At 47.0% G+C, this 26,922-nt stretch overlaps 1 protein-coding gene and 1 long non-coding RNA gene across 6 annotated transcripts in view; one reads left to right on the top strand and one right to left on the bottom strand.

Moving 5' to 3' along the window:
• Positions 1-26,922, bottom strand: part of HEPH (hephaestin) — a 35,669-nt gene that overhangs the window by 5,265 nt on the left and 3,482 nt on the right. The window contains exons 2-19 of the mRNA XM_006136134.5: positions 26,041-26,285; positions 25,039-25,251; positions 24,267-24,446; positions 23,572-23,826; positions 22,287-22,455; positions 20,092-20,231; positions 16,886-17,017; positions 16,086-16,297; positions 13,868-14,018; positions 11,546-11,758; positions 10,412-10,625; positions 9,183-9,322; positions 8,294-8,425; positions 6,749-6,855; positions 5,360-5,585; positions 4,477-4,616; positions 3,952-4,114; positions 1,497-1,529 (exon numbers count right to left, since the gene is read on the bottom strand). Of these exons, the coding sequence (XP_006136196.3) occupies positions 1,497-1,529; positions 3,952-4,114; positions 4,477-4,616; positions 5,360-5,585; positions 6,749-6,855; positions 8,294-8,425; positions 9,183-9,322; positions 10,412-10,625; positions 11,546-11,758; positions 13,868-14,018; positions 16,086-16,297; positions 16,886-17,017; positions 20,092-20,231; positions 22,287-22,455; positions 23,572-23,826; positions 24,267-24,446; positions 25,039-25,251; positions 26,041-26,285 (3,065 nt within the window). The remainder of the gene's footprint in view (positions 1-1,496; positions 1,530-3,951; positions 4,115-4,476; positions 4,617-5,359; positions 5,586-6,748; positions 6,856-8,293; positions 8,426-9,182; positions 9,323-10,411; positions 10,626-11,545; positions 11,759-13,867; positions 14,019-16,085; positions 16,298-16,885; positions 17,018-20,091; positions 20,232-22,286; positions 22,456-23,571; positions 23,827-24,266; positions 24,447-25,038; positions 25,252-26,040; positions 26,286-26,922) is intronic.
• Positions 1,005-22,313, top strand: LOC102460308 (uncharacterized). 5 transcript variants are annotated; one of them, XR_012906884.2, is made up of 3 exons: positions 1,005-1,127; positions 6,757-6,838; positions 22,045-22,313. It is a non-coding gene; the product is annotated as an uncharacterized LOC102460308 (long non-coding RNA). The 5 variants fall into 5 exon arrangements; XR_016350563.1 differs by lacking the exon at positions 22,045-22,313 and adding an exon at positions 16,037-16,192; XR_016350560.1 differs by lacking the exon at positions 22,045-22,313 and adding an exon at positions 15,985-16,116.

Below are 26,922 nucleotides of genomic sequence, written 5' to 3'. Positions count from 1 at the left end.
ACTGCTACTGGCTATGAGCAGAGCTGGACTCTTGCTCTGCAGCCACTGCCCTCCATTGCCCAGATCTGAAGGGCAGCACTACTGCCTTTAGCAAAGTAGAACATAGGATAGCAGTACCACAGCCCTCCCCTCAATAAGCTTGCAAGTCCCCCACTCCTCCTTTTCAGGGTCAGGACTCCTACACAATGACATTTCAGATTTAAATAACTGAAATCATGACATTTATTATTTTTTAAAATCATATGACCATGAAATTGACCAAAATGGACTGTGAATTTGGTAGGGTCCTCCCCGTATTTATACTTGGGGAACAAAGAGACTGGGATGTGGCTACGCCGAGCCCAGAGGGACATAGAAGGGGTGTGAGAAGAAATTTCTTGTCCTCCTCATCCCCTGACTAAGCTAGCCACAACCTGATCCAAATCTTCTGTCTGTAGGGTAAGTTCAACCGGCATACAGGCAGTCCCCGGGTTACGTACAAGATAGGGACTGTAGGTTTGTTCTTAAGTTGAATTTGTATGTAAGTCGGAACTGGTACATATTGTAGGGGAAACTCTAGCCAAACATTTTTTTTAGTTTTGGATAGCATAGGGAAAGGTTAACTCCCCTCTAATGTTTGTTTTGCTGTCTGTTCCCCTGTTCAGAAGATTTCACATCTATTTCTGTCCCTGTGACAAACTCAGGACTAAAGGAGTAACTCATCAAATACCAAACAGCTCTGCACCATGCTTTGAGCTAATAGCTTTATTTCCACACACCACCCAGGGTTCTAGGAGGAGGGTCCTTTTTTTGCTAACACAATGAGGCCAGCACTTTGTTTGTTTTGGTGGAGTCTTTGTTTGCCCAGGGAGCCCAGCATGTATAGGGGGAGGAGGGGCGGAGAGGCTGCTTTTGTCTGCTGTTCGGCAGCCTGTTGCTCAGGGGAGGGGGCAGCCTGTTGCTGGCAGGGGGGGAGGGGGGAGGCGTGCAGGATGCGAGGCCGCGGGGGGGGGGGGCAGCGGGCGTGGGGAGGCACTTTTCCTCTGCCCGGCAGCTCTGCGGGATCCCTGTCCCTGTGACCAGCTGCTGCAGGCAGAGGCCAGTTGGAGCCGGCCGAAGAGGAGGAGGAGGTGGATTCTAGGACCCAGGTGAGCGAGCCCCGGGGACGCTGCTGGGCTCCGGGAGCCCGGCATGTATAGAGGGGAGGAGGGGCAGAGAGGCTGCTTTTGTCTGTTCGGCAGCCTGTTGCTCAGGGGAGGGGGCAGCGGGTGTGGGGAGGCACTTTTCCTCTGCCCGGCAGCTCTGCGGGACCCCAGTCGGAGCCGGCCCGAGGAGGAGGAGGATCCTAGGACCCAGGTGAGTGAGCCCCGGGAATGCTGCTGCGCATGTGCGGGAGTTGCCTCACCCCGTTCGTATCTAGGAATCCGAGGTAAGTCGGATCCACGTAAGTCGGGGACTGCCTGTATTCCCAACACACAATGTATGAGTTTTTTTCAGCAGTGTAATGCAAATCATACCTCCTTTTGGCTCTAAGCTCATGGGCACTGGCTCTGAAAGAGAATGAAAATTTAATGATAAATTGTTATGCTCCACATGAGAAAAGCAATCCATGCAGAGTTTATAGCTAAACTATCTATCCTAGGTACAATTTTCAATAGCATCTAGGGACTACCATGAATTAGCGTATATAACCCGCTCTCATGTATAACCTGTGGCTTTTCCTGATTGTGTAAAAAAAGTCTTAGATAACTCACTGACGAGTATAACCCGCAGGTTCTATATGCTAATTCATGGTGATTGCACATACCAGCTGCCAGCAGGGGGAATGGAGAATACAGTGCAGGCTTGTGAGTAAAAATAAACGTGTATACCCCGCGGACATGTATATCCCGCGGGGGGGGGAGTTGTAAAAACATGTATAACCTGCAGGTTATATCAGCTAATTTACGTTAAATCCCAATGACTTTCAACGAGAGTTAAATTCTTAAATCAGTTAAGTGCTTTTGAAGAAGTAACTCTCTTTATATACTCTGTTACATAACCCTGTAGAATGCCAGGCACGCTAATAAGTTAGCCCTACAGCACAAAAGCTAGTAGAAGAGAGTGGAAACCAGCATCTACCCAGCTTCACCCCACTTGGACAATTAGAGCAAGAACTTAGCTAACAAGAACAAATATTAATTGTAAGAATGTAAGGATCGTCATACTGGGTCAGACCAATGGTCCATCTAACCCATTATCCTGTCTTCTAACAGTGGCCAATGAAAAGTATTTTTCAGCACTTGCTAGACATCCATCCATCCATCCATCTGAGCATTCTTGCACTCTGAAGTCTCATTTAATTTCAGGCATTAGAGCCAGCCAAATAGAGCTCATGAGACTACTATGGGATACACTGTCCTTCCTGTGGAAGGGAAGGGCATGACAAGATTTCAGCAAGAAAATGGCAAATGAAATGTAATGTTGATAAATGTAAAGTAATGCACTTTGGAAAAAATAATCCCAACTATACATACAATATAATGGGGGCTAATTAAGCTACAACTAATCAAGAGAGCGATTTTGGAGTCATTGTGGATAGTTCTCTGAAAACATCCACTCAATGTGCGCAGTGGCACTCAAAAAAGCAAACAGAATGTTAGGAATCATTAAAATGGGATAGAGAATAAGACAGAAAATATCTTAATGCCTCTATATAAAACCATGGTACGCCCACATCCTGAATACTGTGTACAGATGTGGTCACTTCATCTCAAAAAAGATATATTGGCATTGGAAAGGGTTCAGAAAAGGTCAACAAAAATGATTAGGGATTTGGAATGGGTCCCACATGAAGAAAGATTTTAAAGACTTTGCCTTTTCAGTTTAGAAAAGAGGAGACTAAGAGGGGAATATGATAGAGATCTATAAAATCATGAATGGTGTGGGAAAAGTAAATAAGGAAAAGTTATTTACATATTTCCACAATATAAGAACTAGGGGTCACCAAATGAAATTAATAGGCAGCAAGTTTAAAACAAACAAAAGTAAGTTTTTCTTCACTCAGCACACAGTCAACCTGTGGAACTCCTTGCCAGAGGAGTGGTGAAGGCTAGGACTTTAAGAGGGTTAAAAAAAGAGCTAGATAGATTCATGGAGGTTAGGTCTATTAATGGCTATTAGCCAGGATGGGTAGGAATGGTGTCTCTAGCCTCTGTTTCTCCAAAGGTGGGTGAGACGGGAGGGATCAACAGAGGATTATCTGTTGTGTCCCCTCCTTTTGGGGCATCTGGTATTGGCCACTGTTGGCAGACAGGATACTGGGCTGGATGGACCTTTGGTCTGACCCCGTATGGCCGTTCTTATATTCTTAAGATGCCCTTACGCACTGTTCATCACAAAATAGTTTCTCATATTTTGTGATCAGATCAGAACACTTTCAATGTATAGAGCCCTGCATGGATCCAAAAATGTGAATCCGCATCCGATCCACTTCCGCCAGGCTCAACTCATCATCCGATCTGCAATCAGTGATCCGGATTTTACTTGCATCTGTACAACAAACCATCTGGTGGGGAGGGGGAAGAGAACACTGATGAGCGAGAAGGGGGCAGGGTCATGGCGGGAAGAGGCAGGCAGCACAAAAGCAGGGACTGGGAGTAAGGGGCAGCAGGGACCCGGAGCCAGGGCTCCATAGGTCAGTGCTCACCAGGTGGAGGGGGGCAAGGTTGCACAAGGTTGGCACTCAACCTCCTCCTGCAGGGGGATTTAGGACAGAGCTTGTTGTGTCCTTTCTGAGCAGAGGCCTGCCCTGGTGTCCCCCCTCCACCTGGTGGGAGGTGTTAACAAGGAGCATTTTATTTCTTTAATTAGTTAATTACTGTGTGTAGAGCACTTTGAAGCATGCTAAGTACTAAGTGTTATCATTATCTGGACGTACACGTAAGTTATTTACGAAGATAGGTGCATAGAAATGGCTGCTGCTCTCCCTACCTGGTTTGGGTAAGACTCTGTAGAGTGCTTCCATGCCACCGTGAATATGATCTGACACGTGGCAATGAAGCAACCACGTCCCAGGGTTCCCAACTAGCATCTCCACCATTTCGAAGGTCCCGGGGAAAAGATCCATAACGTCTGCCCTATAACTCTTGCCATTCTGTCAAAAAGGGAGAGGAGATGTTAGCATGCAATGGTTCATGTATCTTTAGAGTAGCAGTGGGGGGCCTTTTTTAGCTTGGGGGCCACTCACCCACAGGAAATTCAGTTGGGGGCCACACAAAAGTGAGCGGCCCTCGACTGAGAAGAAAGACACTTTCCACATTCCCCTAACACAACAAAGTCTAGGATGGCCTGAACTGAACATCCAACTGCCTGAAGTTAGTGGAGGAGCCAAACAAATGTCATTGACTCATAGAATCATAGACTCCGAGGGCTGGAATAGACCTCTGGAGGTCATGTAACGATATCCAGCCCCAACCTTCTCTTGCAGCTGGTTTCTGCAATCAGCAGGAGTCTCACCTTGTATGTGAAGGTCTCGGCATGAAAATGAACAGTGTGAACATCAAACTCCTGGCCCATTCCAAGCAGGTACCAGTTCACCCAGTCTCCTTGGAGCATAGTCAGCCCAGGCAAGTTTGCGTAGATCTTCCCATTGATGGCTGTGGAATAGAGAACATGTTGAGAAAGCAGACGTGCCTGTTCTGCCAGTGATAAGCCCCTCACACCATGTCAGCACCAAAACAGTTTCCTTCAAGGCAAGTTCAATATTTCAAAGCTCAATCAGGCTTGCAAGTGGCTACTTGGTGGGATTTCATTGCACAATTAGCACAACAACGAGAGCTGCACCCTATCTACAAGTGAAATAAAGATCCAAAACAATGAAAGAGCAAAAAAATAAAGCAAGGTAGTACACAAAGAAATCTCTACTGAGGGCAATAGGAAATGGTAAATGCTGGAGAGACACAGGGTATGAAGCCAGGAACCTCTGTAGCTGAACTTTTCTGTTCTGTCTCTTTTGCTTGGACAATAGTAATGATTAGTTGTCAGCTAGCTACAACTGTGACCGGGGCCTTATAAATGCCAGAGTAATAACAGCAACACAGGGCCGGATGTCTGTGGTGCTGAGCAGCACTAACGCTAAAGGAAGCACCTCCCAGGAATCAGGCCTTTGTATACTACGCCTCTGTCAGCCAAAGCTCAGTGTGCCTTACTCAATCAGCAATCTAAATCATGCCTAAAAATCTAAAAGCAAATGGCTCCTGGCTGGATTTCTAATTCTGATCGTGAGGCCAAAAGATGCACATTGAGGACTGACTCTCCTTGTCTCTGCACCTTTGTCGATTAAGACCCTGCAAATGGCAAGGACAGCGCCAGTCAAATATGTGAAGTGAAGGCCGCGCACCATGCATTTTGTTGCTTTCCACAAATTCTTCATCCTGCAGGTTGATTTTGCTCTGATTCCCTTGTGCGTACGTTTTCACATTTTCCTCCAGGTACCAGGACAGATTTTCATCAAAAACCAGGAAGAGGAGAGCAAACTCCCTGTTGATGCCCTTCCTCCTTCCGTCAGAACCCAGTGTCCCTTTACGGCAGACCTTTAGGGGGCCAATCAGGCCACTGTACATATCCTAATAGGAAAGAGAAGAAAGTCTGAGATGTTCAGAAATGGGGACTCACCTTCCCTCCCTCCTGCACGCAGCTCCACTACCATTCAGCACCTTGGTTTGCTGCTTCCTGCAGTACTCTCCATAAAGTACATTGCGAGCCAATGAATAATCAGCATTGCCTGTGAAATACAGCCTGTTGGAACTAGCTAACAGAAACTCCAAGTGCAGGGCCAGATGTTAGTAGTTAATTACTGTCGTGCATTGGGTGCAACCTGAAGCTGCACTCTCCTGCTGACAGTAAAAGGGGACGTTAAGCCAGCCCTTAAGAAATACATGCATCTGTTCCATAGCTGTTCTGCCACATAGTACAGAGCAGCCTTATCTCCTCCCTGCCCTATTATTTGTCTTGGGAGGACTGAGCATGCTAGTAAAAAGTGAAACTGCAGCTGACCTCTGCACAGATAATGAAAGGTATTTGAAGAGGGCTTCCTGAACTCCCAAACAAAGGCCAGGATAGGTGCTTTAAGGTTTGCAAATCAACAGACACAATATTAGTGAAATAATACAATATTTTCCATTTAATTGACTGCACAAATACCGAGGTTTGGGAATAAAACACAAATGGTTTCTGTGGCTAAATGAGATACTCTATAGGCAGGATTCTCAGTTAATGTTATCTGAAGTTTAGGGGGCGTTGTTTTTTCTTTGTTAAATAAATCCATATGCCATAACAAGGTATAAATGTCCAAAGCTTCCTGAATTATCGAGGTTGCCCAATTCTGAATGAATTCTGCCTTTCCAAATTAAGCTCTAAGCTGTCTGTCTAGGCAAAGCCATAACTGGGGGTGGGAGGAATGTGATAACACTATATAAATATCTGAAGGGTGTTAATGCCTAGGAGAGGGAGGAATGATTTTATGAGGAACAAGATAAGAAAGTGAAAATTTAGGCTTAATGTCAAAGATAAAATTCTCACTAGTAAGATCTATTCACCTGTTGAATTGTCTCCCAAAAGGAAATGGTAGAAGTTCCAGCACATGGACTATTACGTTCTAAACTGGATCAAATTCTAAATATATCTTACAGGGAACACTGTAAATTATTTTCTGGCAGACTGTCTAGACAAGCTCTGGAGCTTTTCCATTTCTATCTTGTTTTAGTCTAAGATGCCAACCAAGTTTTACCTTCACAGGGTCCACCATGGAGTAGTAAACCCAAGAAACACAGGCAGAATCATTTGGTGCTGGACCAGATCTTTCAGGAACATCCCAGCGGTAAGTTACAATGTCACCTGAGAGACAAAGAAAAGTGATGGTAGTAATATTTATTGTTGTTTGTGCTGTAGAAGCAATGAGCAGTGGGGCAGGACTCCTTGGTGGTGTACACTCACAGAGCAAAAAGATGGTACTGGTACTACCTGACCAAAGAGTGACATTATAGGAGTCTCACTGGACATAGCAGCCTTTTTTCCTGATTGTGAACAACAGAATAGAGACTCTTTCATCCTTTTACGAAAGTGTGATGGGGAGTGGGAAAGAATCTGCCCTCCAACTTGTGGGAAAACACCTCCCTCTACCTGCTGGCAGAGCTGGTCACCTCGTTGGCAGTCTCTGTGAGGCCAAGCGCTGACTAGGAGATGGACACTAAACGTCCCTGAGATCGAATGCTGAGAGATGCAGAACCAGCACTCTAGTCACTGTTAGCACCAATCAAGTTCTCCAACAAAGACCTGATTGGTTAGGGCTGTGTCTAATGATTATTAGGCCACACGGGGGCTAGGAAAGGAATGCACTAATTAGCCCATTAACAGACAAGTAGTTTAAAAAGAGCTCAGGAAGGCTGTAATTGAGTTGAAAGAGCAGGAGAGAATGAGAAGGCCAAGTGAGATCGACAAAGGTCAATTGTGGAGTAGAGCTGCCTCACTTTTTTCAGAGAAGAGATTAGAGGGTTGAGATACAGATCAGAGGTTGGAGACCCTACTATGTGCTGATTGAGGGATTAAAACACTGTCAACTATCTGGTGACTTTTTCACGTAAGGAGGTCTCAGTGTGGTCAGTGTTTGTGGACAAGGGGGGAGGGGCGAAGCATTCTGCTCACTTGCAACTGGGGGCCTGCTTGAGATGTACCTATATGCATGTGAATAGCTGGTACAGGGTTCCCTCCATGTGCCAAATCCCTGCAATGGCAAAGAGAGATCCTGAAGACCTTCCAGTGACCTGTCCCATGCAGAGGAACAGCCCTGGCTTGCCTTTTGATGGGCTAATTAGCTTTCTAGTCCTAAAGGGGCTTAATAATCAGACTCTCCCCAGACCATTCAGGCCTTACTGATGCTAATAAGTGGCCAGAGTGCAGGATCAAGCTCCACGTCTGAGCAGTCTGTCCCTCTGCCTCTCATTTCTAGAGGGGAGCCCTTTAGGCTAGGAGTGCACTGGTGATGAGTAATGTGGGGGGATGGGGCAGGTTGCATTGCCTGTACCCAGGGTGTCTGTCCTCTGTGGATAAAGAGGACGTTACTCTGTAGTGCTGCCAAGCCAGCACATTCAATGAACAATAAAAACACACTGCAAACAAACGGCCAGTTTCTAGTCCGCTCCAATTGCCTATCACATTCACACAAACACACCAGAATAACTTCTACCTCCCTCGCTGAGTCTTTTTATTGGGCTGAGTTGTCTTTGCTTATGTACAAAAGTCACCCCACGCAATGAATAGGTGACCACGGACTCACCAGGCTTTGCTGCTTCCACCTGTCCATTATTCCTTTCCAGTACCCCATGGGCATGAATGGAGTAGGGTTGTGTAGCATTGTTCTTAAACACAATGTTGAGAACATCTCCAACTTCTGCCCAGATAAAAGGACCTTGAGACAGGAAGATCACACTGTGAGTGCAGCTTCTTTCAATGGCCAAAAGAGAGTCTCATTATGGATATCACTTTAATGAGGGGGGGTGTGGTGACTTCTTCGTCTCCATCTCCATCCTCCCCTTCCCCAAAGTAATGAATCACAGTTAAACCCACATTGAAAATGATCCTGAAAACTCTGATTGTGATCTCTTCAGGGCAGGGAATATGACTTGCTATGAGCACAGCAACCAGCACAATGGGACCCACTCCTGATAGCTGGGCACTACCATAATGTAGATGATACATCATCATCATCCACCTACAATCCCAAATGCTCTGGTGACCTGACACTGAAATGGTCAGAAACTGACTGCTCACAGGCATAGCCTGATCTTTGGATGGGCTGCCTCGTGTTGCCTGTGCTGTATTGAACTATCCTGGAGTGAGGCAGTGGAGCTGTTGCCTTCTTGGATTCTCATGAGAACCAACAGAGTGCTCCTCTGCGCCAGGGTGCCTAGGGCTTTCTTTTAATGATGCTGCACACAGGGGTTTCTTTCACACTTGGAGATTTCCATCCAGAGCTCTCAACGTGCTTTATGAAGGTAGAGTGGAGGGGGAGATGTGAGAACTGACTTGGCCATAGTCACACATCCATGCGGAGGCAGAGCTGGAGTCAAACTCAGTTCTTCCAAGTCCTAGTTCCTTGGTTCATCCTTAGGACCAAGATCCAGTCCTGTCCGAGTGAAAGATGCACCCCACAAATAATGGCTTACCCAATATCCCTAAATGCTCCTCATCGCCGGTCCTGTTCTTGGGTATTCTGAATGTCCCATCAGTGTATTCCCTGTAAATTGCCTTCTTGTACTTGGAGCCCAGGAGTCCGTTCTCATTGCTCAGAAATTGGTTGCCATAGCTGAGAAGTGCAAATGCCATGTTACGTTATCACTGCTCTGTTTCATATTAAAGACACAGCATTTCATTCTCGGCAGAGGGTTCATTAACCAAACTGGATTCCTCTCTGAAGAATCCCCAGTTTCCTGTTATGCCAGCTGAGAGAGGTGAATGGCCCTGGAAGCTGGTAAAAGGACACAGAGCCACACACTTCCAAGCCACCCATTAGACTCTGTCTCTGGAATACAGCGATCAAAGTTACCTCACTCCATATGAAGGATGGCTGCTCACTGGCTTACGGATGGGGGTAGGGGAAAGTCAGTCTATTTGGAAGTGGACACAGGTCTGCATCCAAAAAAAAAAAAAAAGCCACCACCTCAGCTGGCACTAGAGGGCAGCTAGTATTGAAAATGGGCCACAGAGACTGAGGCAACATCTAGACTGCAGGCTTCTTTCAGAAGAAGCTTTTCCAGAAGAGATCTTCCAAAAAAACTTCTTCCAAAAGAGCGTCCACACTGCCAAAGCGCATCGAAAAATCGATCCGCTTTTTCAAAAGATAGCATCCACACTGAATAGACACTATCTCGCATTTAAACTGTGATTACTATGGACGGAGTGACCACCAGGGCACCTCTGCTTTTTCCTCTTCTTCCGAAAGAACTCCCTCTTCCCCATCCACACACCTTTTTCCAAAAGAGCTCTTTTGCAAAAAGGCTTCTTCCTCGTAGAAAGAGGATTACCAGTGCAGGAAAAACCCCTCTGTTCGTTCGATTTTCTTTCGAAAGAACGCGATTGCAATGTGAATGTAATTGAAGTTTTTTCGGAAAAACGGCTGTTTTTTTTTAAAAAGAAACCCTCTGTACTGTAGACATACCCTGAATTTCCCTCTCACATATAGATTTTCAAGGAGCTACAGCATTCAGGGAGGAAAAACGCTGCCAACATTTGGATTAAAGAGGATAATTTGTCCTGAAACCCCCGATGAGGGCTGTCTGCCATACCATGGCATGGGCAGCCAGTGGCCATCCAATCAGCAGAAGGTTGGCTCGCCACTTCCCTGTTGTAATGTATTCATGGGTTTTACACAGGCTTCCCCAAGATCCATTTTTACCTTTCTTGCTCAGAGCTGCTGTGGCGTTCCAGCTCCCAGCTGCGATCTGGTGAATAGTCCCACTCCACCTCTTGTGCCATGATGTAGTGTGTCCGTACCTCCTTATATTGGGGGTCAGGAGCAGATGCCCCTTTGCCACACTTTGTAACAGAGTAATGCTCCTTCATCCCAGACTGGTAATGGTTGCTAGTCTGACAGTAGATCTCAAAAGTGCCTAAGAGAAGCACAAACAAAAAGATCAGCTCTAAACATCCAAGCAAGTCATTGCCTCACCATGTGAGATGAACTGGTAAATAGCTGCATTCTTTCTTATGAATATGGTGCATACCTCTGTCTGTGTTTATAATGTGTTCCTTGCTATGGGAGTGAGCTTAAGAGTTCTTGTTAGAGGATGAAAGCAGGAAAGCAAAACAATAGCCTAGATAAGGAACATCCAAGCAAACACACACCAACCAAATTACTAACACACCAGCCAATAATTGGCTGTAAAGGAGGTACCTGTGCCCACAATGTTACACAGCTGTTTTCCCAGGCATGAATCAAGACAGATCAAAAGACACTGGCCAGTTAAATGATTCATCCTGCAGAAAGGGAGGGAGAGGAAGGATTGACAGAGTGAGAAGGTCTCCAGGGATTACAACAAACTCTCAGATTCAGAGCGGAGGTCTGGAATAAACAGGACCTACCCATGCTGTGACTAGAGATACTAACCTTGGTATGACATGATACATACAGGACCTGTTTTTTTTAAAGTCATTGTCCAAAATGCAGTGTTCCCTCTGGCAAATCAGTACTCTGTTTTCAAGGTCCTTCTATGTCACTGCAAACTTATTTGTCACAGGCTGCCCAAGTGTCAAAACCACTTGGGTGTCAGGTTAACACAGTTGGGAAAATGAGCGCTACAGCCTACAGTTCTACTTTGTGAGTGGTATGGCTGGGAAGTTCCACCCCAAGTAAAGCACAGGAAGCCAGTGCTGTCCTTTGAGGGATGCACTCAAGAGGAAGTGAAAGGGGTTTTAAAGTGCAGTTCACTCTGCAACTGTGACATCACTTTTAGACAAATCAGCATGAGAAAACACATACCAACATTTGAGAGAACTTCTCTGATGCCCAATCAGCTGGGCAGGCATTTACCTTCATGGTCAGGCTGCATGAGAGTGGTAGCAACAGTGTGAGGGAATAGATTGGTTGCAACTCTCCTCATCCCATTCATCTGAATGGTGTTTCCCTGGAATGCTGCTCCATGCACATCTGTTTCGCTGCCCAGACCCAGAAAGTGCCAGGACACAGTGTCCCCTTTACATACTTCCAGCTTGGGCAAGTTATAGAACATAAATCCATTAATCGCTGCAACAGAAAAGAATTAATACCAACTAGTTACACACTAGCCAGGAAGTCATCTCTGTACACATACCTCCAATTCATTTCATATGGGAATTGCATATTGCTGGGTATTCCTCATTATAGCTCACCAGCAATTCACTCCCGGTATTTACTTGAATCATGGACTGGGTGTGATGGGGTGACGCAACCCCGCACTACCTTAGGCCCCCTCCGGGAGCCAGAGGAAGACGAACTGGTGCCCCACGCCACCGGGGACACCACGGCGGCATCAGGTGCACGCCGTGCGGCCGGTGAGCGGGCAGGGGAGGTTGCGGCGGCAGCAGGAATGCGCTGCACAGTCAGCAGCTTGGCTGGCGTCCCAGCTGATTCGCCGGGGGAGGCGCCGGTGCAAGTGAACGCTGACACCGGTGAGGTTGTCAGGGGTGGAGCCCGCGGGGGCGGGGGAGGAGCAAAGGTAAAAGACGCCAGTGCAGGTGTACTGGGGAGGGGAACGGTCGAGCCCCGGGAGGAGGAGAGTGGCGCCCTTGGCATTATAAGGGTGGCTGGGGCCTTCGGATGGGGAAGGGTGGTGGGGGACCCAGAGGAGGAGAGTCCGGACTCCCAGCAAGGAACGTATGGAACACCAGGGTGAGCGGGATTGAGGAAGTAGCCCAGGGCGGGCGTAATTGGATTGCCTGCGGGCTGATGAGTTGCGGTAGGTAGCCCCATCAGCCAGATGGGGGGAAAGCGGATATTTTCCCTGACCTTAGGGCCCTGGGCTGGGGCCTGGAGAGAGGGCGGGCCCGGGCCCCCCTCACAGTCCACTTGGGATAACCATAGGAGCGAATCGGTTAGGAAACACACGCCTGACTAGGAGGGGCAGGTCGGGGTGGTATAGGACCATGGAGGCAGAGAGAGGGGGCTTGAGGACGTGACCAAGTCACCCCGTGACACTGGGGCACAACAGTGCCTCATGTCTCATCACCCATTCTCCAAGACATTTCTATGTAGATAATTTTCAAAAGAGGTACCTTCTGATGAAAATCAGAAATTTAATTCCCAAATCCACCTGACCTTTCTCTCCCTTCCTATGGCACCTGTCCCTGCGACCCCAGCCTCATACATAGGAATTTCTGTTGGGGGAGGTGCTTTTTTTGTAAATGTGGACCACAAGGGTGCAAATGAACCCCCTATGGTCCCCAGTGTAAGCATGCTCTAGCCAGTTGTTTGTGCAGGGCTGCTCCCTGTAGGACTGTGCTACTGGTAGCGGTTCCTGATTCCTACAATTGTAGGAAAATGCTCCTGTAAGATATTGCTACCAACAGTAGCACAACCCTACAGTTACATACTGTTCTTTGTATAGAACTGCTCCCTGTAGGACTATGCAGCTGGTAGCAGTTACTTTCTGCCCTGTCTGTGCTGGGACTTTGCTTTGTGTGTTGCTCCAGCAGCCGAGCTTACCAGCTCCCGCTCCCTCCACCAGCCCTGATTTTGCCTCCGGCATCAGTTCTAACCCTGCATGCAGCTGCTTCACCCCCTGCCAGTTAATTTTCACCCCCTCCTCTGTTTAGCTCCCTTTTCCCCTTTTTAACGTCCTATAAAATGTAGCTGGCAGAAATGTACACATAGGAAGGGCAGGGGCTTCAGCAGAGCTACTGAGCATGCACAGTATCCCTAAATTCTCTCTTAGTAGCACAGTCCTTTAGGGAGCAGCTCTATACAAACCACCAGCCGGGGGAAGGCAGGAGGGTGTGCTACCCGAGCTTCCTCCTCCATGCTCCAGTCGGCCAGGAGAAGGCTGGGGCTGATTCCCTCTCTCTCTCCAGGAGCGAGGCCCAGCCCCGGACTTGTTCCTGCAGGGGGCAGATCAGCGCCAGCCTTCCCCCAGCCTGCTGAACCATGGGGGAGGGAACTCGGGCAACGTGCCACTCCTGCCTTTCCCCAGCCAGCCAGAGCACACTTACTTGTGCATTCACACCCCTTCTGCGTACCGGCCTGGACCCTTACATGCCACAGCAGTAATTAGCTATTCCAGAGTTTTTAGGATCAGGTTTGAGTTAAAGATGGATCCACACCTCACAGTTCTAGACCCAAACCTCATAATTCTGCATAAAAGAAAGCACAGCACCATACCATGCATCCTATTGGACGCCTTGAAGCCTTCATCCTTTTTCACAGAAGCCTTTTCCATCCTTAAATAGTATTTTATATTTATAGGTAAATACCAGCTGAGGTTCTCATCAAAAACACTGAACAGGAGGTAAAATTCCTTGTCGATCCCTTTCTACAACAATAATCACAATAATGGTCATTCATTTTTAAAACATGCAGCTCACCCATTCACTGTTAAAGCACAGGCTGCTTGCATGATGGCAAGTTCTGTGTTTTTGTTTCTTAAGCTGGTCACTTCCACCTCTGAGGGGGCCAATTTCTGATCTCAGGGGAGCCATTAGCCTCCATGGGCTCCTCGGCAAGGGGAGGAGGGGGGCAGCTCCACATTCCTGGAAGGGGCAGAGCCTCAGGTGCAAAGGGCAGGGCCAGGGCAGCCAGTCCTCCATGTCACACAGAGCGTGGCATCCTTTCCCTCAGAACTGGTGCTCTAGGGGTGATTTAAAGGGTCCAGGGCTCTGGGTGCAGCAACAGTGATGGCGGCCAGGAGTCCCAGGACGCTTTGACTGGCCAGGCCCTGAGGCCTCCTTTGCCTCCCCTCCACCAGTCAGCAGACCTGTCTGATCTCTTTACTCATGCTGAATGTCACTTACTTTACAAGTAGACCCAGAGCAGCACTGGGACCATATGTGCTGAAGAGTGCTTAAAAGGATCAGATTTTGGCCCAGAATGACAAGTCTTTCTCTCCTTCTCCCAAAATCCATAGGTTCAGGTAGGTGCTGGGCACTCTGTCGGAATCAGAACACTCCCCAGTGTGCTGGGTCTGCAGCTGGGCACCCCCCATGCCCACCTCATACGAGATCTGAATCCAGGATGATTTCCGACCATCAAGCTTTGAAAGCTTTGTTCAGTTTGAACTGACAGAAGCAATGAAACTTCCGCTACTTCCTTTGAAGAACCTGCTCCAGACACTAATATGTTTCCCTGTTGGGAGCACTTTCCTGATATTTAGTCACAATTTCCATTTACTCGGTTTTCTCCCCTTATTAATACTACTTTGGAGCTCTCTTAATTATTTGTCCCTAGGATTTATTTACACCCTCAAATACCTGTAAATCATTTATCATAACCTCTCCTCCACCTGCCTAGTTATACATAGTTTAATCTTTCCTCAAAATCAAACTCTCCTGCCCCTGTCTTATTGCTCTCTTCTGCACTCTTATCTAGTTTATCCACATCATTTTGATCCAGAAAGCAGGATTTTCAAGGAGGCTTTTAAAAGCAGCTGCTTTGCAGAATCACCAGCAGCTCCCCAATCCACATTACAATATATTCATAATCCTGCAGCTAGTTGTGTTGTCTGCTGCCCCCATATGTTCATATGTGGACCTGTTACGTCAATGCTTATTGGCGCTTCCTGTTTCCTTGCGTGCTCATTGTAATACCTTGGCAACATCTGTGCAAAAGTGATGAACATTTCTTCATTAAATTCCAAGGGGAAGTGTTAGTCAGTACTAAGATTTCACTTATCTCCCCATCACAAAAGCCTACAGAACACCATCATTTTTATGTGCTTTTTCTGTGGTAAAATCATCCCTTCATTTGAGTTCTCAATACAGGCTGAGTTTAGAATAGAACCTAGCTATATATGTATCTCAGAATGTTCCGTTTTTGAGCAAAAAATGCAGACACCTGTAGCAAAAACAGGGCTGTCTTCAATTTAGCATTAAAATTAAAATTATTTTCAGTATTTTCAGTTTTGTGGTGAATTTTTTGCACACCTTTCATTAGGAAGAAGGGGGGGGGGGAATAGGGCAGTGTGCCCTACAAATATTGGGACAGACGTATTCCCAAGTAATCCTATAATTGTCAATATAGTGTCACACCAAGGATGAATCTGGCTCAATATTTTGACAAAATCTACCTAAATGCAAAAGGCTTCCCTTTCCCTTAAATTAAGCTTCCGGACCAGATTAGCCAAAGATTAGTCCAAGATCTCAGAAACCCAGTGTCTTAGGCATCTCCCATAAGATTCTGATGCATGATACTGGCATGGTTGAGGCAGCACCCATACCCTGCCTTGATGCTTTTATTCTAATCTGTGCACGTCCCTCCACCTGTATATTTTAATTACATTCCAGGCACCATGGTTTTATTGGGGTCTCCTTTCTCCATTTCATTCTTTACCACAAGACAACGAGCCTGAACACTGCAGTGGGAGTGCTGAGTCTGCTGTCTGTACCTGCTTGTTGGAGGCGCTCAGAGTCCCAGGTCTGCAGATCACCAGAGGGCCTACTAAGCCGGAATTGGTATCGCGCATGGGATTTACTGCAGATGAGTACATCCGGGTCAGGCAAGGAGGGTCATTGGCTGTGGGTCCAACGTACTCTGGTACAGTCCAGTGGTATGTGAAGTTATGGAGAGGCTCAACTGAAGCCCCGTTCCACGACACACCTTTAAAACACAAAATGCTGATCTATATTCATGTATACAGCTCCTTCTGCAAGCTCGGCAGCACTTTGTGTCATCTGCTACAGTCATTCATTTCACTAATATCAAAGGGTAGCCACCTGGGGTAGAATGAGGCAGCCATTATATAGCTCAGAAATAGAGTCAGGTATATTTGCATATAATTGGACATATATGTGTAGCCAAATTTTTTATCGGTGTCATGACAGAGGTGGACCTGAGGGCATGAAATATTGAAATATAGCCCAATAAATCCTCTGGAGAAGTTTGGTAGGTTGAATAAAGCTACCCAAAATAGTGTGACCAAGGATATAAATCTCTTTTCTTGAAAAAGCATTGCAGGATTTTTAGTCATTAAAAATGGCCTGCGCTATGATTTCATCTCTCCCCCAACGTACCCCAATGTGGTCAAATGGAAGAGCATCTCCTACTGAATCATCATCCCTACTTCTCACAGTAAGCAAGCCAAGCATCCCCCACCACCCAATGGGGTTAGCTGCAGACTGTGCAACCACACCACAGGGTTGTCACTGCCTCCGTTTAGACAGAAGGGGTGGGCTGAGAGTAACAAACCATCGTGATCCAGCGTTCCTTCCCACTCCTTTCCATAAAGCACACCATGGGGCTGCATACTGAAGGGCCAAGAGGCTTTGTTTGCAAATGTCACCCAGATAGTGTCTCCTACTTCCGCTTTTATCACTGGACCTGGAGAGACAGAGAGAACACAGGTAATGGAGTGATTTCCAAGATAACTGGACAAAGCAGGCCATCAATGGCTATCTTCTACCCAGAGACCATAGCAACAGACAGTTAATAATAATGGGCCTAGAAGAACTGCCAGCTGCCTGGTTTTGGCCATGCTAGCTTCTCAGGCAGACAGGTGGCTAGGTGGGGGAGTGGGAGAAAGAGCATGTTTAAACATAAAATAGCTTGACATTTGACTGATAATATTCAGTGAAGAGATTACTATGGGCCCTAAAGATTGTGATTACATGGGAGAGAGAAGGAAAGCTACCCCTTACTCCTTAGCTGGTGCAGTGAAAACTCCCCTTCCTGATTTCTGTCCTATTCCTACTCACAACTCCTGATCCTACTTTTAAATCAATGATCAAAGCTCCAGTGATTTTAGTGGGACAGTAGGGATCAGGCCCTTTGTCTCCTTGGACCACTCCCTAACAGCTGCTATGAAAACTATCCCCAATCAGCCAGACTAATCGATCTATTAATATGTCTAATCTAAACCACTCTACTGCTCTGTCACATTCCTGTTGTGTCTCTCACCTGAGTATTATTTAGGCATCAAATCCTCAAATTATAGGTGTCACTAAAATTATTCAAAGGAATATATGTTGTGCCCCTCCATGAATGATTCATTTGCTAGTCCCACTCCTTGTGTCTCCTCAGTATCTGACCGCAAAGAGTGCTGCCAGCTCCTCCTTAGAAGAAGTTTCCAAACAGAAAGTGAGGTTTGCATTGTGTCCTGAAGATGCAGTTAGAAGCACAAAATCGGTTAGAACAGGCCTGGACAAAATATGGCTTGTGGGCCACATGCAGCCCACCAAGCCACCAGATCTGGCCAGTGGAGACAGTGGGGAGCCCCAGGCAGTGCTCCCTTGCTTGCCCCACACACCGCTCAGAAATGTGCCTGTGGGGTGCTTTCTCTTTATGAGTCCGGAGAGGAGGGGGGGAAGATTCAGACATTGCTTCCACCCCCAGCACAATCCAATTGGCCGGTTCTGGCTAGAAACTGGCCAGTGGGAGCTGCTTGTTTCAATAACAGGCAGCCAGGAAGCACCACCCCCCTTTCCCTCCTGCTCAGTTACTCACTCAAGCACATGGCTGAGCAGGCAGAAAAGCTTTAAGCTCTGCAAGCCACTAGCTCTGCAGGCAGGCAGGCTGGTTTGGCTGCTGGCTAGTAAGACTCTGGCCAAAGCCTGCCCCTGGCACCCCAGGCCCTCCCTTCTCCAACGCTCTGCCCCACACTCCTGTCCTGCTATTCTACATGCACCCATACCCCTCCATGATCTGGCACCCCAATCTCCTGCTTGAGATCAAAATCCCCTCCTAACCTACGTCACATCCCAAAACCCTTCACCCTAGTCCTTTGCCCTAGGTCACAATGGCCTTCTTCACCCAAACTCCCTCCCCGACTCCATATCCCTCCTGGACCCCAATCCCTTAGAACATAAGAATGGCCATACTGGGTCAGACCAGCGGTCCATCTAGCCCAGTATCCTGTCTTCCAACAGTGGCCAATACTAGATGCCCCAGAGGGAAGGAACAAAACAGGTAATCATCACCTGATCCCTCTCCTGTCACCCATATCCAGACATACTCCTTACCCCAAGCTCCCTTCTGCACCCAACTTCCATCTGGGTATGTCTACACTACCACCCTAGTTCGAACTAGGGTGGTAATGTAGTCAACCGGAGTTGCAAATGAAGCCCGGGATTTGAATTTCCCAGGCTTCATTTGCATGTTGCTGGGCACCACAATTTTTAAATGTCCACTAGTTCGGACTCTGTGCCCCGCGGCTACATGCGGCACGAACTAGGTAGTTCGGACTAGGCTTCCTATTCCGAACTACCTGTACTCCTTGTTCCAGGAGTCCGAACTAGCAGATATTTAAAAATGGCGGCGCCCGGCAACATGCAAATGAAGCCCGGGAAATTCAAATTCTGGGCTTCATTTGCAACTTCGGTTGACTACATTACCACTCTAGTTCGAACTAGGGTGGTAGTGTAGACATACCCTCTCAGACTCGGGATGTAGTAGTGTAGTCAATTAACCTAATTAACCAATAAGCAAAAGCTTATAGGTTAAAGCTATAGACTACACTCCTTCCCTCCCTCCCCCCACTGGTAAATTTGTTAGCAGGCTAGCCAGCAACCTGGTTCAGTCCCAGCTTGTGCTAGGTGCAGGACCTACCCCTGCTGTGGCTCTGCATTTAAAATGTATTAGGAGCCAGGCTGTCAGGCAGCCTGCCTCAGCTTCTGGACTCAGCGCAAGTTGGAACTCAGATCCCCTCCAGACAGCAGCTGCTGCCACCCCATACTGCTGCCTCTTTGTCAGAAGCAGCAGCGTGTGGCAACAGGCAGCCAGTCGGCACAGGTAGCTGGTTTTTAAACTGGCTCCCCTCGTGAACCAGCTCCCGCCTGGCACCCCATGCTCTTGTCTTTGAATCAGAGGCAGCAGGGAGGAGTGGAAGGGTCTCCTCAGAAGTGGCGCTGAGGTGCACTGGCTGCCGGCCTCACCCCCAGGGATTATAGAATAGTCAAGTAACCAATAAGAATTCATGAGGTTAATCAACTATTCAATTAACCGATATTTAACATACCTATCCCAGACCCCACATCTCCTCCATTAATACCATGGAAGACAGTGGCCCTTGACCTCTTTCCAAAATCTTGGAGTGGTTCCCCATCAAAAATTATTGCCCACCCCTGAGTTAGAAGCTCAATCAGATGAGCTCTTTGCTGTGGTTGGGTCAGACAGAGATACGGGTACAAGATGTTCCTTGCCCCTTAGTAGCTTCCAAAGATTGCTGTGGCAGAACAATACTGGGTCCCCCCGTCACAAGCATCTCCTCCCTTCCACCATAATAAGTCTCCCATGCGTGAAACAACTGAAGTGTAATGTCATGCAGAAAGCACCTCTACCACAAAAATTGTTATTACTAGGAATTATGGGACAGTGCCAACCAATCAGTATTTCTTGTGCTGGTAGATTAGTCTAGATTAGAAGCTGTAAGAGTATTTATGTCACCAGATAATTCCTACCAAGTATCCCAAGATGCATCTCTTCTTCTGACTGCTGTTTTTCTACCCGGAAAGAGGCATCAGTATATTCCACATACTTGGCCTTCCAGTAGGTTCCCCCGATCCGCCCAGGGCCAGATTTGAAGAACTGCTCCGCAGAACTAAACACAGAGAACAAATTTCATGTCCTTTTATAAAATGTCAAACTCTCCTGCCTCATGAAGGCAGTGACAGCAGCAGCTCTCAGCTCTGAAGCCCTTCAAATTCAGTCTGAACCTCTGATTTTGAAAACCCAGACGTGTCACAAAGAGTAATGTCGTTAAGTAGCACTTTTCATCCAGAAGTGTGACAATGCCCTTTACAAACTCATATGCAGACTATGCAGAGATCACCTGATGCCCCCAGAAATGCAGCCAAGTCTGTGATGGAACTTGGATGCTGTTTAACAGTTAAACAACAGTTCCATACAACAGCTGAGGTGCAAGATGTACAGAATAGTGTATCAAAATGAAACTGCAGTACTGATTCAGAGGGAAGGATGCCCTCTACTGAATCAACACACTTCAATACCACTTTCCCTGGAGGTCTTAGGAAAGCACTATGAGAATTGGGATTCTTTGGATAGTGACAATCCCAATCCTAAAAGAAACAAAAAACAAATTCCTTCTCTCCTGCCCCTTTCCCCCATTCCAAAATGTGCCTCACAGGAGAAGCAGCACAGTCTAGTGGAGAGAGCATAGAGCCAGGGATTCTTGAGTCACTGTGTGACGTGTTGACAAATCACTTAACCTCTGTGAATTTCAAGTTTTTCCCTTAGATAAAACGAGCATAACATTTATCACGTCCGAGGGATGGGTGTGAGATTTCATTAGTTTCTATTTACAGTGTCCTGAAAATTTAAAAAACACCCTTTACATCAGGGTTGAGCAATAATTTTTGATGGGAGGGCCACTCCAAGATTTTGGTAAGTGGTCAAGGGCTGCACTTCTCTAGTGCAGGGTCTGAGACAGAGGTTGTGTGCAGAAGGGAGCTTGGAGTAGAGGACTGGGGACTGAGGTTCAGGAGAGGGTGTGGGGCCTGAGGGAGTTTGGGGGAAGGAGGAGGTTGTGACCTGGGGCAAGGGATTGGGGTGCAGGTTCCAGAGGAGGCATGAGTGCACGATTGGATTCTGACATGGGGGAGGGGTGCAGAAGATTTAGTTGATGACTTGGGGCAAGGGATTGGGATGCAGAAGAGAGTGCAGGTTCAGGGAGGGGGTATGGGTGCAGGAAACGATTCTGGCCTTGGGAAGGGGAATAGGAGGGGATGCAGGGTCTGGGAGAAAGTTATAACCTGGAGTGGAAGGCGCAGAGGGTTTGGATGGTGACCTGGCACAGGAGGCAGTGGTGACGTGGGGCAGGGAGTTGGGATGTAGGAGGGGGTGGGGTATCAGATGCAGGCTGGAGGTGCTTACCTAGGCAGTTCCTGACCAGCAGCCCAGCGGGACCCTCAGGCCATTCAAAGTAGCTTGCTGCTGAGGCTACGTGCTGCTCTGCACCATGTCCCCCTCACCCAAACCGGCCAATGGGAGTGGTGCTGATTGTACTTCAGGTAGGGGCAGCACGCAGTCTCCCTCAGCCCCCACAAGGGGTTTGTGGCATGTAGGGACATAGGGCCCCCGCAACTGGCATTTTGAGTGGCCTGGGGCTGCAGCAAGCAGGGAGCCTCCTTGAGGATCCCAGTGGGCCACAGGCTGGATCCAAAAGCTTGGCAGGCCGGACACAGGCTGCAGGCTGCCGGATGTATTTTGCTTGCCCCTGCTTTACTTGCTAAGTATTATTTAAGCTGTTTCAATTGCTCTGCATTTGCTGCTAGATTTCATGTAGCAAGGCTAGATGGAAGCAAATGCAAATCTGTAGTGCATTTATGCCACCTTGTGCCTGCCACAAGACTTGCTTTTTAAATTGTAACTACATTCTTCTGTCAACCCCGCAGGCTTCTTGCTAAATCACGTACAGTGAGCAGAGATGGAACGGAGGCAACTGATGCATCCCTCAACCATCCAAGATGCCAGGACACCTGGAGTCTTTGTGAACGCATGTTCCATGAATCACATGTTAAATCATTCCATTGAAAAAGGCGTTCCAAATTTCCTTGAGAGTGTTTCTGTCAGCGACCTATTCCTGGCAATGGTTACAGAATTTTGAACAGTGACTTGCATGCAAAAATCTTCTTACCTGCCTGGCTCCTGCAGACTTTTCCCCGTGCTCCGGTCAAACCCTGAGGGTCCATAATTCCACTGTACTTCCTTTGCAGCTATGTAGTATCTCCGGACTCTGCCTTTCAGGGAGGACGCTGGAGTTTTCTGTGAACACTGTCTGACTTCATAGAGCGCCTTCATTCCAGCTGGCCAAGAAATATGGGAAAAGGTATCGCACACTTAACTCCTGTCTGCCAATCTGAATGGAGGATAGACAGGGGACCTATTTCCACACTGCATGACCCATTCTCTTGGCACAAATCCCTGAGCCCAAATTGTGCAGAAATTCTCAAATTGTGCATGGCTGGGAGCAAGTGTTTAGGCAATTTCTTCCCATAGAGTTTCTTTTCCAGCAAGCAGAGGTTCCTACTATAAATACAGGATACTGCATTAGGGTGGTCGGTGGACAAAAAGAGCCCTCAGCCACCCCCATGGGTTAGGGATATGAACAACTAGTCAACTAGTCGACCATCTGATAAGCAAATGCTTATCGGATAGTCGACACAGTAATCAGCTATTTGATCCCCACACTTGCTGCCTCTATCAGAAAGGGGCAGCAAGGGAGGTGGGGGTGGGAAGAGGAGGGGATGCTTCAAAGCGGCAGTGCCGCATGGAGCCTGGGGCCAGACCCTGGGCTCCACATGGCACTGCCACTTTGAAACACCGCATGCAGCCTGAGGTCAGGGGGGAGTCCCCCGCTGACCCCAGGCTCCATGTGGCGCTGCTGCTTTGAAACTCCGCGGGGAGCACGGGGCCAGCAGGGGACTGTTTGAGTCTCCCACTGGCTGTGTGCTTCCCACAACACTTCAAAGGTGGAGGCGCCCTTATCAACTAATCAAATAGTCAATGTAAATTGCATCGACTATTCGATTAGCCAATTAATCTAAATTTAACATCCCTACTATGCATACCATACAGGTAAAGTCTGGAGAAACTACAATCTGAAGAGACTGCATGTCCCAGAATGCAGAGCTCCACTTTGATATCAAGTGCCTTCTGCAGCACCATTGGCTGCTCCAGTTCTCTGATATTCAGCGCTAAGCAAGATAGAATGTCACATCTGGCATCTATAATCTCTGTAAGATGCACCTGAATATTAAAGTATAGGGGGAGCCATCAGATCAAACCTTTGCTTACACTGCAAGGGGAACCCTTTTACCATGGGGCATTGCCCACAAGGCAGTTCTGCTTCATCCCGGGAACACAGTGGGGAAGTGAATGGAGGCCACAGGGTGCAGGACAGATTCCAGGCTCTGCCTTACCTTGCAAGTGATTGTTGTTCTGACAGCTCAGAAGCCACCTCCCAGTGTTACGTGGAATCATGTCAGCTGTCACAAAAGTGGCTGGGAAGAGGCTGGCCACATCAGATCGGTGGCCTCTGATGGTGAGTGTCTGTCCATGGAAGAAGGCTGTGTGAACATCCGTCTCACTGCCCATCCCAAAGAGGTGCCATGCCACGTGATCTCCAGCACACATTGTCAGCTCAGGCAGGTTCCCATACACATAACCATTAATAGCTGTAAAAACAAGTGAATCAGAAGCAGAGATCAGGAAGCAGGTGGAGGAAGGGTTCACAGTCCATTCTGCAGGTCCCATTACAGAAACACAGGACATTCAGAAAACAGGTCTCAACACCACACCTTTCCATTCTGCTTAATCCTGGTGAGCTCACAGCGCTTCCACAAATCATTTTCTAACATGGATCTTATTCTGGAACTCAGATTAATGTCCACATGTGCACTGAAGAGAAAAGCCAAAACCCTAACCAAATGATACTTGTTTTGATTGTGTTGGTGTAGCTGCCCCTGTGATAGGACAGCTTTTAGCACATGGTCTCAGCTTCTCAAACCATCCCTACATACCTCAGATTAGACTGTACTTCAGGGTATCAGGGAAGGAGCTGCCCAGGTCTAGAATGACTAGGAAAAAACAGCAGGTGGTTAAAGGAGGCACCCACCATGCATTCTGTTACTTTCTTGGAACTCCTCATTTTCCTTATCAACAGATTCTGGATCTGTGCAGAACAATGCAATGTTCTCTTCCAGGTGCCAGCTCAGGTTCTCATCAATCACACTGAACATGAGAAAAAAATCAAGGTCCACATCATGACGTCTTTGAGATGTGCCAGTCAGAGCTCCTAGGGCAAGACAGAGGATTAGTGGCTCCCACTGCAAAGCCAAGATCTGTCAATGTATTTAATGAGATGAGTTCTGTTAATTCACCAACAGCCTGAGATTCCTGCTCTCCCTGCTATTCCAACCCAGACTCTCACTGAGTTCTACCAATGCACCTCACCCTAGACCTGCAGTACTCTCTATTAGTCCATTCCTAAATTCCAATGCATCTCACTTCTGATTTATAGCAGTCCTGGATCTGTCAATAGTATTGTCACTGTTGCTAAAATCTTGTGGAGTTTAAAGTATATTTTCTCTCTCACACACTCTCTCTCTCTCTCTTTCTCTCTCTCTCTCGCGCGCATTTCGACTGATCCCCAGAAATGAAAAGCTAATGTACTAAACTTCTTAGCCACAAAGAAATAAATACAACTTTAATAATCAGAATAAATCTAGAATACAAGAACTATCTCAGATTACATGTAAATTCCACAGGAACTAGAGAGCTGTCCAACAAAGCATCACTGCTTGCCTTACCATAACTGAGGTCACTGTAAAATCTCCAGTATCTGTGTGAAGCAGTAACTCTAAGCTGTCTTTTCCCTGAGGTTTTACCTTCTTTGCATGTCAGTAAAGGCCCAATCAACCCAGAAGCTATGTCCTTTGGTGCATCAATGTGAGAGTGGTAGACCCAGGTCAAGCAAGTTGGGTCATCAGCCATTGGGCTATGATCTTCAGGGATAGTCCAAGTATATGTATAATTTCCTCCTGGTGGAACAGCATCATCCTTCTTATGATCCTCTGAGGACTCATCGGGGTACAGGGACCCTGTAATAATTGAGCAATCACAGCATCCATTCAAGTTTGGCAGAGAGCATATTATATATAAAGCTGCACTGCATTTCTCACACTAGATAGAGAACATATGGCTACAAGTTACTTTTCCCACTTCAGTAGCACCTTTCAAATTAAGACTCACTCCATGTAAGTGACGTTATATAATCATTATTTTTCCAATGGATAAATTGAGGCACTGAAAAAGTTAATTGACTTTAGTACAGTAGTGGCCAATCCAGAAAGCTCTCCATGTTCTAATCATTGCTTCTTTATATTTTTATTAGAAAACAGAGAACTATGCTAAATTTTCAGTTCAAATATGCAGTAGCCCAGAAATAGTTATTTTCTAAATTCCCAGGGACTATTTTAAACAGTGACTCTTTGTACTAACAGGCTATCATTCCTGTGGCACCTACAAGATTCAGCATATTAAAGACATCTAAATATGTATAACACTATAATATAAATGTTCATTAGCTACTACCTTGCTGGTCCTCAGCACCTGTATTCCAGCAATGATAGGGTTACTAAGATTGTGTTCTTTAATGCATTTAATTAACGTGTTCATATCTGAAACTGTACATCCATGCTTAGGAACCCACTAACCCTGCATCAGGTAGTATTGCTAAAAGCTCAGCTAACTATACCAGTTTTCCAGGTGATATTGCTTTGAACCAACCCAAACATGTCCTTTTCTCAGCTGGTTTTGCTTTCCTACCTGTTCCTAAATTCACAGTGGGCAAACTATGAATCTGAATGCAGGCAGCAGGCACTCTTTACCTTCTGAGTCCTTTGTGTAGAAGACGCCATGAGGATGGACTGTGTATGGCCGGCTGGCAAAATTTTTTAGGTGCAGGGTAATAGTGTCACCCACTTCTCCTCGTATGATGGGCCCAAGAAATCCCAGCCAGGCAGGTTTGGGGATCTCTTTTGTATATGTGGAGTCTGAGTATTGCTTATACACAGATTTTTTGTAAGTGCTTCCCACCCTGTCCTTGCCAGGCTTGAGGAACATAGCGGCTTCTCTGTTAAATGCAAAAAAGGACAACAGTCAGATCATGAATAATATGCTATCTGCGATGGCTACATGCCCTGGGGAGTAGTGAAAAAGGGACACTTAATGTAGCTCTCTCAGTTGACACCTAGAGCCTGTGCTATGCCAGCACTCCACCCCTACTCCTAGTCCAGCATTATGCTTCTTCTTCCAGGACCCTATGGCAGCACTGGGACTGCAATCCGGCTGGACATGAACACTGGCCTATCTACTCTTGTCTGGTTTTTGAGTGTTGTAAAGTATGAGAAGATCTCACACAATGTAAGATCAGCAGACAATCTAGCTAAGACTTGATCTCTGGCTGTGGTCAGTGCTACCAGCTGCAGAGGAAGCCCTGAAACAAGCCCCAAATGTATGTAACTATGGATGCTATACAAAGGAGAAAAGGGGGATAATATATTTCTGATCTGGTGCTCATTTTATGCACTAAGGAATGAAAGTTGAGAACCCTAGTAATTGCTATCCTACCTATTGTGCCGGTTCTTTAAATTCAATTCAAGGTTTTATTCTAGTGCAGCACTGCTGACTGGAGCTACCGGCTGCAAATTGTACCCGGAAAAAAACATTTCAAGAGCTCTCTCACAAAGACTGATACAAGACTATGGCGA

This window comes from Pelodiscus sinensis, chromosome 13 (assembly GCF_052426305.1).
Source record: "Pelodiscus sinensis isolate ZL-2025 chromosome 13, ASM5242630v1, whole genome shotgun sequence".
Lineage (NCBI taxonomy): Eukaryota > Metazoa > Chordata > Testudines > Trionychidae > Pelodiscus > Pelodiscus sinensis.
The sequence above is the reverse complement of the archived record's forward strand: the minus strand, read 5'-3'. Positions and strand labels throughout refer to the sequence as shown.